This window comes from Wyeomyia smithii, chromosome 2 (genome assembly GCF_029784165.1).
Source record: "Wyeomyia smithii strain HCP4-BCI-WySm-NY-G18 chromosome 2, ASM2978416v1, whole genome shotgun sequence".
Lineage (NCBI taxonomy): Eukaryota > Metazoa > Arthropoda > Insecta > Diptera > Culicidae > Wyeomyia > Wyeomyia smithii.
Genome location: NC_073695.1, coordinates 189,138,367 through 189,150,668, shown reverse-complemented (window position 1 = coordinate 189,150,668; position 12,302 = coordinate 189,138,367). Strand labels below are relative to the sequence as shown.

Sequence of the window (12,302 nt, the reverse complement as noted above, 5' to 3'; positions counted from 1 at the left end):
CCATATCGGATCTAATTTGTAATTTTTCAAATATTGTTTATTTTTAGATTTATGAGTCCGCGCCAGAAAAATCTAGTGAAAATAGATCGCGTCATTCCAACAAAAAGTTTTGCTACGTGGTGTGTACACTACCCGCCATACGTTTGGAATCACTTCACTGAGTACTGAAACACCCAGCTCGAATATGGCAGCACCCCCTAAAAAGTTTAGCATAACCTGGGATAGGTAGATATCCTGTGTTTCCGACCTTCCTCCGAACTTGTTCGGAAGGTCAAGGGCTTCTTCTCGATGGACTGTTCAGTGGAGAGTTATGTCGCTATGAGTCGGTAGTGAGAACGCAATTTTTCGTATTTTGACCTTGATTTCATCCCGCGATTCGTACTCTCTAGAAAGTTGCGGTCTTCAGCAAAGCTGTTCAGAAGCTCAGGGATTTCTGAATGGTGGTATGTTAAGTCAGATATTCCACCACCATGTGATACTAGTGTGAACACCATTCTCCGTGTTTTGACCTTAACTTATACATATCACGATTCCAACCTCCTAGAAAGCTGTGGTTTTCAGCAAAGTTTTCCGCATGACCTTCAGAACAAGTTTCCTGAGGACCGCAGCTTTGACAATAGACACCTGAGACGTCTGATCATTTGATCATGCCATTAGGGAGGTTGAAGGTCATCGGTGTATGTGTATGTTAGTGTGTGCCCTATTTGACCAATTATCCTATCAGGCCTTTTGGTCATAAAAAATGCTTCCCATATCACAAATTGCGCAATTGCAAAAAACCGCGTAAAAATCATGTAAAATAAAATAACAAAAAAGTCGTGCATAAAAAGAATTCATTGAATTGTGGTAAACATCATCTTGCTGTAAGTGCGTACGTGCAGGCTCATCACTATTCAGTGAGTTGATATCCTTGTTTGCAATCGGTGAGACTCCACAAAAAGGCTATGGACGAACAAAGCTAGTGCAAGACACTTACCTAGCTAGTAAATCAGCCTTCGTATTCTTTTGATTTCACATTGACCAGAAACCCGTCATAAATTGACCTGATTAGCCAGCTGTTTGAAACGATAGGATGTATTCCTACACTAGTTTAGTGGTGATTCAGGGCTTTAAGTGCAACCTGAATATCACAAAAAATGCAAATATTTGCGTGTCGGTAGTACCTTTCTAGACACGTATTCTATTATAGCGTAAACTTCCGCCTAGAAACTGAAGAATTTATTGATTCCTGGACACTCCCGCGGTATCATTTATCTCAAAACCATCAGTGTAGAAGCTAGGTGGATGATCCCTAACTTTGGGCTCGCTTCGTTCCCAACTTTCTTGTTTTGTCTCCTTTATTCTGTGGGGAGTTTTGAAGTTTGGTTTTATTTTTACCCAATCCTGGTTGCTCTTTATTAGTTCATTTATTTGAAAATATTTCAATGACATACACATTTTCGAGCACGTTTCGTGCAGTTGAACCAGGTAGTAATAAATGCCAATACGATAATTTCCCGAACATAAAAATTCGTAAAGATTTTGAAAATTTCGGAATATTCGGGCCTGTTAAGTAAACGAGGCAAGCGGCGAGTTACTCATCTGACCAAAACTGCTCGACTCGTTTTTTTGTTCATCTATAGCTCGACTCGTTCACTTGCGTTCCTAATTACAACATTTTGCTGGAGGTGAGGCAAGTTGCTCGCCTCGTCTTCCGTAATATCTTATGGTAGAATGTATTTCCATTCTTCATGGGTGTAGAACTATTCAAGACACTACGTAATAGACGTTAGTAATAGTTCATTTGAATCCCACAAGAGTTGAATAGTGCGAAACCACGTTGATATTTTGCGAGAACAACGAAATTTCTTATCAAATTTGAAAGCTGAAAAACGAGTGTGCCTCTGCTATAATCTAGCTTTGGTCAAGCATGTAATCATCCTTTTTCCGATGTCTGTAAAAGCTACTTGAAGCTTGAAGTTCTGTATTCTCAGGATAACCATTACGTCATGCTTTTCGCGTATTTTCGGTGCGAAAACAGATAAAAATGTTGGGAACTAGAAGTACGTAACTATTTTTCAAGACTTGCGTGTATATAGAAACAGATAACTTGAAAAAAATAATATTTAGAACATTACAAATTTTGTTTAAAACTTACCTTGCACCCTTCGCATGTGAACGCCCCGAAGTGGAATCCGGCCGCCGGTTCCCCGCACACTTTGCACTGTTGGTTCATCTAGAAGAAACAAACAAGAAACAAAATAAACGATCTCATTAGACTTTGGCTCTTAGTTACAAAAGGAAAATCATCTAATCAAAAGCAGCCACACCGCAACAGGGCCTTTCGTTGTATGATCGCACCGCACCGCGAACAATGTAAGCCTGGCGCGACTGCGGATGCTGCGTGCCCTATCCCCCGATATTCCCGGTGTACATGACTGACAGCAGACGGACAGCAGCGGGACGATGCCATGATTTAGAGCCGGCCGACCGACCACGTAAGTGTCCTCCATCAGGGACGGCTATGGTGTCGTAAAAATTCGCACACATCGGTCGGCAGTCGGTGGTCGGGTGAAATATGTTTCACTTTTGACACTGCTCCGAGGCTGTAAATTTTGCACCGCATTCGCGGCTACTCTCGAAGCGCAACCCCAAAGATTAAACTTCCCCCTTCTTCTACCATTGGCATTATGAATTTGCCGAACCGAGCGACGTGTGACGATTGTGTGGAGACTTCTAAGGACGCTGTTTTTTTTTCTAAATTGGTTGGATGGGCAAGTTTGTTTTGCTAAAAGGCCCACGATCGAGCGGTGTGCCGGTGGTGGGGGAAGAGACAGAGAAAAATGACCACTCATTAGTGTGAAGTGGCGAAGAACACAAGCGTTTAGCGAAATGTCGCGAAGTATCGATACGAACACGGGGAGAAGATGGCCGCGCGAACAAAACGGTTCGTAATTTATTACCATAATTTAAGGCCGGTAATAATATTCAATATTGTACGCGACTAGCGTGATCGCTAGACAACGAATGACAACGTCGTCGGCGTGAGCGAGTGGATGAGTGACTTGGTTCCATCCCATCCCTCGATGTTTCTCTATGGAGGGTTGTGACAGCAAACTGTCCAAGATGGCCGAAACTGACTGCTGTTGCTACACTGCTGCTGGATATGGCGTTATGTGTGATAATGATCACTTTCTCTGTCCCAATTTGCTCCAGCGTACGCTCCCAGCTAGCAGCAAGAGCATCTTCTCTACTTCTACTGTCTCCTAGTTCGGTATAAAATGGGCAAAAAAACACAGAATCTGCAGACGTCTATCAAATTCGATTTTATGGTAAGCTGTCCTTCCACCCGCTTGATGTCACGTGCGCTTATCGTGATACGTGCGGAAAGAGGAAAGATGGCGCGATGGCGATTAAACACATACACAGTCATTATTTGTAATTCAATTTAACATTTTTTTAATCCATCGGCACAAGCTCAGGTGAAGCGTGCTCGTCACTGTGATTTTATGGGCTTTTTGCGCTCAAGAAGGCGAACAGTCGGTGACTGCCTGAGGAGGGAGTGAGAGAGAAAGATGAGAGGAGAAATACTTGCATTTTTATTACTTTCAACTCTGACTGACCTGGACGGTTGTTGTTGCAGTAAAGCGCGGTCAGCAGCGGTTGTCAAGCAGCCCGAGCGTCGGTGGCGTATCTGCCAAACAGAATTCAATGATGCGGTACTGTTGGTGCAAGTGCTGCTGCTGCAGGTGCATCGGTGCCGGTGGTTTGAACCCGGCGGATACATGGGGCCGCTTTATGTTTACAATTTTATAAACTTGTTTCGAATGTCTGCGTCGCAGCAACGGTTCGGGCCGCGCCGGTTGTTTTCCATGATGTGCCCGATAGTCAATTAATTTCACTACGTAGAAACTACGTACCGATCGCGGGGAAGGTGTGCTGCCGGCTGAAGCAACCGAGTTCCCGTTGCATGGTGCAGATCAAGATAGGCCTAATTGAGTCGTGATGAGCTACGAAATTCGTTGGAAAAGAGTTTCGTTTCTGTGTTCCAGAGAGTGAAAGGTTTGCTTATCCCAATCTGCAGGGAACAAATGTAAAAATCGCATACCTACAGTAGCCTCAGCAGCGAGGTCGTTTTCCAGGAATAGGAATATTTTCCGGCTTGGGAAGAATGTAATAAAACTCAATCAAGTTCGAGCCGCCGTAAATTTATCGTGAAGTCGTTTGCACTATAAAGCCCCATTCTAAGACCGAGGGTTTCCTCATTCTGTGCACACCTCATTAGATTATGCATTAGGATGCACTTTATTGCAAAAACATTCACCTCGATGGGTGACCTCCCGCTGTGCCGCCTATTGCCAGCAACAAATCAATTAATTGGTACTTGTTTCTGTGCTCATCAACACACGCCTTAATTTGAGCCCGTCCTGCATCACATCAGCGGAGATAGAGCATCAGAGGCTTCGCAGTTAACCTCACGTCTTATTAATTATCATTACGACCGGTGAGTCGAACCCCCTTTCAGTTAAAAACCATCCGAGGATCATCACGTCTTGTACTCCCACCGCCATCAACAAAGTAGTGAAATCTAGTTTTATTAATAGAATTTCTACGGATAAATAAACGGTCGTAATTGGAGTCTTGGATCGAGGATATTGCACAGCATTGGCCTCCACCCACTGCTGGCGCGCCGTATTCGAGCTCCGAAGAGCCAGGGCAGGTCACTCGATTTGCCATAAACTAGCCACTGAATCGTACACTGTTAATCGCCTCCCATGTTGACAGTTTAATGAGCATTATTCAGGCGTAACCGTGCTTACCCACACGAACACACGCATTGGTGCAATTGGTTTCGTAACCGACCAAGATCGGGGCCAATTTGCTCCGTAGTTTCATTGTTGTCTTGTTTGGTCGGGCTTGCACCGTGATTACATGACTTTCAGACGCGAGCACAGAAAAAAAAGAATCACTCCTATAATGAAACATCTTTTTATTGCACTTTTGGCACATTATCATAATGCATTTAAATTTTATTCTACCCGGGCTCTGGTTGCTGCTGCTGCTGCTGCTGCTGAAGCACTCCATGGCTATTTATCATACGCGGAACACCTTCTGGAGACGTTCATCGTTTCGACGCTCGGATCCAGGCCGGTCGCAGCTCATGGCCGCGTGATAAACGATTTATGGGAAAAGTCATAAACCGTGCTAAATAATTCATTTTCGTGCATATGTGCCAGTGCATTTTTTATTCCGCGAAATCCGTGCAGTCAGCGCGCGCGAGCAAAAAAAAAAACAGAATTTCGCTAATGTGCCACGGTTGGGCGAATTTGAATATATTTGAACAGAGTTTATCCTTACGCTGACCGTTCTTCCACATCCACGACCGCCGCGCGACGGCAGGATCAATACGTTCGGGAATACACTTCGGAAGCCGTTGCGACCGGCTGACGGGCAGCGTAAAGTGTTGTAAAAGCGAATTTTAATTGCCACTTTTATTAGCTTTATCTGATAAAGACGGAAATGCCGGACCGCCTGGCAGCGGCTTGGTTTTTTGCCGCAGCCGAGTGGAACCGATACATGCATGCTGAGCCGTGTTTACTTTGTTTAATTTGAATTTAGGAGCCGGCGGCGGTGGCCGATTTGCATTGCAAAAAAAAAAAAAAAAACAAAAAGAAAATATGAGTTTGTTTAGTCGAAAAAAATATGACAGAGCTGAGATTTTATAGCAACCCGTATGTAAATTACACTCTCGCGAGTCGACATTTATTATTTAAATTTGACCGAGGAATGATCACACATCGTTGATGCATGAGAATAGTTCGATTAAAGAATGAGTGGCTGTTTTTAAACATTGCAGCTTCGATTCCGTTGAATAAACGCTCTCCGGGGAGTTCTTTGATTCAACCCCCTGGAAAAGCCCTCTTCGCCGTGACAGGCCCGGACAACAATCCCGGGCTGACTGCAACGATGACAAATGATTAATATTTTCAGCATCATCGGTCGGTTTCCGATAGCGATCCCCCGAACGAGCGAGTGAGCGATTGAACGAATTCAGATCAATCATAAAAGAGCAGCAATGACTGGCCGACTTCACACACCGAAAACCCCTGTTGCCCCGAGTCGCATTCGGTACGGTGCGGACATGATGGTGCTCGGCCGGCAGCACAGAAAATGGATGAGAAAATGATTATCCGGCCTGGTTCTCCCCTTGCGTGTCTAACCTACCGGTTAGGGCTGAAAGCCCACGGGACACAAACGGGCGGAGTGGAGTGATGATCCAAATCGGATTTCATGGAATATAAAAGATTACCGACAATTTGTCAAGCGGGAATTTAGCATCGTTACCATAATCTGATTTCGCTCCGGTTCCATTCGGGTGCTGATTTGTACGGCCGTCCCCGTCGGGGTGAAGGTAACAATGTTGAATCAAATTTGATGAGTCATTTTCGGGATTGTTTGTTTAGCGGATTGCTGGGGTCCGGACGAACGGACGGACGGAAACAGATGCGCGAAAAGTTTTGCTCTATTCAAAGGTACAATTACAACGCCGGGCCCGGGCAGCTGATCTTGAACTCACCGAAGCCGCAGACCATCGAAAGCGTGGGATTTCCGCCGTCGAGACGTGGCCCGAAGCGTGGAATCGAAAGTGTCGTTTTCGCGCTGTGCTCCACTCTGTCCAGTGGCGCGCTCGATAACCATCTAATCGAACTGTTGTCAATCTGTGGCGGTACAAATGTCAGTACAAGTGTTCGAACAGTTTTTCCTCGCTTTGGCAGAGGAAGTCGATCAGTGTGTGCGATACTGCGCTGGGAAATTTCATTAAAGGTGAAACGCTGACATTAGCTATTGTTCTGCTGGTTTTCCGCGGCAAAGGACACGCGCTAGAACGTTCCGCAACAATCGCTTAGCGTATCGAGATTGCTCTATCGCCGGCAAAAGCGGCGTGTCGAACTGGGCCAGCCCCCTCTCCACGTACCCTGAAGCTGGAAGATGCACTTATCGCATCCGGTGCTCGTAACGACAACGACAATAACGTTGACAACAATTGCTTGGGTGAGATCGAGCCTGGAGACAAAAATAACGAGTTAAGTGAACAACTCATTGGCGGGACGATATGGAAAATTAAACTATTAAACGACTAGGCCAGCGAGCGAGCGAGCGAGCGAGCGAGCGAAGAGATCGTATCCGCATCGAATCTTCTCACACGAGCTCACTTACGATGCAGCGGAACCGAAGCACGGGGGGTGGGCTCACTGCTCGAATAATGACACAGTAATGAAGAAATAAACACGATTTCTATGATGATAGCTTCTCACGAAATAGGAACTGGAGTGTGCGATTAGATCTTTCTTCGGTTCTCCCCGGGGCGGATTCACGCGAACGGTACGGCACGGCATTTCGCGTAATTATTACTAGCTTACAGTTTGTATCATTTTGTTCACACACACGCGCACACATCCGTCTACAACCGGGAATCCCACAACGAGCAGAATCTCTTTATTCTGACTTTTTAAGATCATATACTTGCTTGCAATACACTGCCTAATGAATGTGGCGATTTCTTCATAATAATTACACCCGGGCTTAGCAGCGGAGACGATCATCGTCGCCGCGGTCGGGAACGAACGAGGAAATAAATCAAAAAAAAGTTGCATTTTATTTCAACTCTACGTTGCAGCACACGGACACTCAAAATCGCAACAACGACGGCGACGATGACGAGCAAGCGAGCCTCAGCGTGGAGGAGTCGTCGCGATCGGTGATCTCATTCTACTGCGCCGGGATCCGCGGGGACTACGGCGTACGTGTTGCCATTCTGATGCTGATTTTATTGGGTGAATATGTGGAATTACTGCCCAATAAAAGTGCAATTATAAACGTGTGCGCCACTGATGACGAAGAGGGTGAGGGGGGCACAGTGGAACAGTCTTCGGGAAGCTGAGAGTAATTTCCATAAAAAGTTTTATTGGGGTTGATGAGCTTTGTGTTCGTTGCTAACCAATACTCACCAGGAACGGGTCGCGAGTGTGTTTGTGTGTAGGGATGAAGATGGGAGATATGGAAGACTAAAAGAATGATTTTAAGTGTCCTCTGCTGAGAGGGTTCGACTATGGGTTCGTGAGCAAAGTTGTAGTACGAATGTTGTTGAGTTGTTCTAACTATGACGATTATTTATGGGCTAACTATCAAGCGAATGGTCGATTGCGTACAAGCGATGCAACCGTAAATATAAACCGTAAGGACGGTTTTATTCATCGTCAAACAAAATTAAATAAGCTCCGGGGGAGAATTGTTATTGATCTCCTGTTTGTATTGGCAACAGCTAATTTATTTTTAATATCAACAACATGCATGTCAATTATGAGCGGACCACTAAAAATTTACAAAGTTCTTCTAATGAACGATAGCTTTAAGCTCGACAAACACGCTTTATGTTCATTTGAAAATTTATACTAATCGTTTGGTTTGTAAAAAATTGCATGCTCTTTCCACCTGGCCAACTTTATATTTATAAGCCCTCAGTTTACCATATTCAATTGCATTATCGTTTTAATAAAAATATTAATACAAAAAAACTGAAAGGAACGAGTCCTTGATTTCAAGTCAAACAATGTATAAAGAATGTACTCAAAAAAACAACAACACTTTCCCTTATGCATTACTTTTTTACATGAGTAAGCATTTAAAAAATATTGCATAAACTAGTATTTACATGTGCAAAATCCTATCTTAATCTATCAAGTGGATATCGAGTTGGATTCCAAGTAAGAAGTGCTTCTACAATAAAATTTAGGCGCCGATAAAGAATATTCCCACAGGTTGACGAAACAGTAGAGAATCGACATTTGACCGTGCCTAAGGTAGTAAAATCGTTCAAGGAGACCCAGATGTTCAGCGACGAGTTAAAAGCGAAGGCAATCGTCCTCGTGAAGGCAAGAGTGACGAGCGCTTACTTTTATCAAAATTCAAACCTTTCGATTCGGGATGGCCACGCAAGAAGATCAAATGTTCCGTCTGCTTCATCCAGTAAACAATGAAGCGGGCCAGAGTTCATTTCTTAAAAATGAGGAAAGAGCCCACATAACTGTGTAGGATGAACGTGACTTAAACAATATCTTCTTTCTATTTCTCTTTGAACGTCAAATTAATTGTTTTATCGCTCACAACGCTACACACTTAAATTTAATTGCCAATAACTCAACAGCAGATAAATTCAGCGATATACAGGGTGGTAACATAGAATTTGAACGGATTTGAACCCGCTAGACTTTAGTATCTGGGGATACATGCCAAGAAAGTTGGACGACGTTAGGTATTTGAGTTTGGACACACTTAAAAAACGTTCTGTGTAGCTTTGGGACGAAATGCCGAATGAAATTGCGCGTGCGGCTTGCGATGGCTTCGAAAAGCGTCTACGGGCCATTTTCATACAAAAAGATGAAAGATTTGAACTCTACTGAGTACACTGTGATTTTACTACTTATAGATATTATTGAAATCGATTCCGAGGAGAATTAAAAACTGGTTTGAGTTTAATGACATAAATAATAGGTAACACTTTCACGTTACCACCCAGTGTTTCGGCAGTTTCCGGCAGAATTTTCAATAGCTTCGATGAACAAAATGTCAGTTCTTACTGATTTACGGTAGATCGATATTTTTGCAAAGTATTTGTCGAAATAAATTGCTGATATTTGCAGAGGAAATAACCGATCAGCTGTTGGGGAGTCTGCCGAGATAAATTGAGTGTGCAGTGTTAATATCGTAACTGTCACAAAAAAATAAAATAAATGACCAAATAAGTGTATTTTTATAAGAATTAGTTTGATTTTGGTTTGGTTTTACGTCACATTTCACCTACACAATTGTGTGAACTGTGTGGTCCGGAAAGGATAAAGTGGTTAATTCCCGTGTCCGGAAGCTATACCGCGAGTGATTAGTGCAGCTAAGATGCATGGCAATGGACAACAAGACGTACATCAAAGCGGACGCCGAGTAGATCCTAGCCTAGAGTTTTTCGTCGAGTAGTCCTGCTTGGATGTTCTGGTAAAGTTCCGGAAGAAGCAGGTCGATAAATTTGCCATTGTAAATAACAACCAATAAACAAAAAAATATTGTGGAGACAATTGTTAAAGGACCGCTGGAAAACAAATTCCACCCTGTTACATTATTCTCTTCAAGGGGCATAGTGTAGCGTGACAAAAGACTATTGTAGAATTATATGCAAAACCTAAAGGCTGGGTCTCAATTTTCAGTCTCTCTTGGTGTGGCAGGTGATCTGTGGTTGCATTAAGCCGTATATAACGGTAGGCAACATCAACGGCCAAATTTCCAAAGATGAATCCTTCCAGAAGCACCAGTTGCTCTCATTATGGTCCCACGAAGGTGACACTTAGTTTTGGCCATATCTGGCATCATGTCATGGCGTGAAACCAGTAATGGAATGGTATGAAGTCAACGATCCGTTGGTAAATCCATCAAACTCGTCAGAATTTCCCCCAATAAAAAATAATCTGTGTGAATATGAAGGGCAAGTTCCGAAAAACGAAATGATCGTAAAAAAAAAGACCAGGACTCAAAACAAGAGAGAATGAAATGGCGTTAGAATGATGGCGTAAATGTTGCACATGATTTTGTGGGTAGCATTAAGTTCAAGATGGTGGCAATTAGCCTTCAAGAGAACGTGTAATCAACCAACTTTGTAAAACAAAAACTTATATGTTTATTCATTCCCTGAGAATTTCAAAAATATCCGACCTAAACTACTCTTGATGATCATTTTTAACTGTTGCATTGTTTTTTGAGTCCGGTCTCTAGTAGCAGAGCCTGACAAAGTCATTTTCAATTGACAATTATCAGGTTATAGTGACGCTTTAACCCGTCGCTTTCAATTGAAAAGCTTTTGTATCATTTCCGAGCACTTCGTGAGTCACATGACACACAGTCGAAAGCTCTTGCTGGATTCTGACAACTGAAGGGCTTGAAATTGATACAAACGCTTTTCAATTGAAAGTGGAGATTATCACCATCACTCTCACATGACGAATCTCAATTGAAAATATATATATATATAACTACCATCAAACACGACGCGATGCAGTGCTAATTTCAATTGAGATGCTGAAGGAAAGGAAAGAGTCTCTCCCTCCGTCACTCTCTCCGTCGATTGAAATAGTCATTAGTTTCATTTGAAAGGATCGGAAAAAAAGAAAGAGGGAAAGAGAGAAAGAAGTGATTCGCTGATAGTAGCCGAAAGGAATCAAGGGAAAATGAAACTGTTCAAATCGAAATGACAGCGCGAGTATATCAGTTTCATTGATTCTTTTCGAAAATGTAGAGCCCTGTCTAGTAGGATATTTCAACAGTTTCCGAGTGTCTAAGAAGCTAATTTGTTCTGAATTGTTACCCTTCTTTAGTAAGTAATCGAATTTTGTTTCATTACGCTGGCCAACACTGGTTTTGCTCAAGAGCAACAACTGGAAAGACTACAGCTTTTTAACCCTTCCTGTAAATTTTGGTGCCCCTAGAAAGCTCGGAAGTGCGTCAAAAGACCGCAGAGTATTTTTTTTTTGTGAACGAAAATAGAAGTAAATTAGAGTCATTTTATCTCGTACCATACGAAGTTATATCAATTTGTGAATCAAATTGCGAACTTAAAAATATAACAGGAAAACCATTAAGAGTGCATATAAAAACGGTTGTTCGAAAACCAAGCAAAGTTTTATAACCAGAATTCAAAAATTGTAAAACAATGAAAAAGTTACTTGAAACTTAAAAAAAAAAAACAAGGTAAACAACAACCGACACCATTGAGGAAGGACCATTTAAAAAAAATCCATCCTGTTACATTATTCTCTCCAAGGAGGATGATGTAGCGTTAGAATCAATATAAAAATATACAAAACCTACAGGCAGTAAATAATAATTACGCCTACAAATCGTAAAAGATCGCCCCAGCTGTCTCATTTGTGAAACTGTTTTTGATATGCTTTATGAATAGGATAAAGCGAAATCAATGAGTATGATTACTAGGTCTAGGCTCGATTTAACTGGACTATCGATTACCGAATATCAAGAAACAGTCTTTCAATTTACAGACTTTGTCACAGGTTATAACTTAACAAGTTTTCAATTTAGTTCTATTACTGGCAGGGCTTTTTTTCTCATCAGTATTTGGTTTTCTTAAAAAAAAATAGTTTGACTTTCTTTAGAAGAACGACGATAAAGTACCAAGGAAATCATCGATATACCTTACCTGAATTCAATTTCAATATTTTTCCGTTATTTCAACAGTGATAAAAAACAATACTTAGTATAACTCT

General features: G+C 42.4%; 1 protein-coding gene across 2 annotated transcripts in view; it reads right to left on the bottom strand.

Moving 5' to 3' along the window:
* The window catches only part of LOC129724488 (knirps-related protein), an 86,158-nt gene that overhangs the window by 17,959 nt on the left and 55,897 nt on the right, over positions 1-12,302 (bottom strand). For both annotated transcript variants that reach the window (XM_055679435.1, XM_055679434.1), the window contains exon 2: positions 2,138-2,215. In XM_055679435.1, the coding sequence (XP_055535410.1) occupies positions 2,138-2,215 (78 nt within the window). The remainder of the gene's footprint in view (positions 1-2,137; positions 2,216-12,302) is intronic.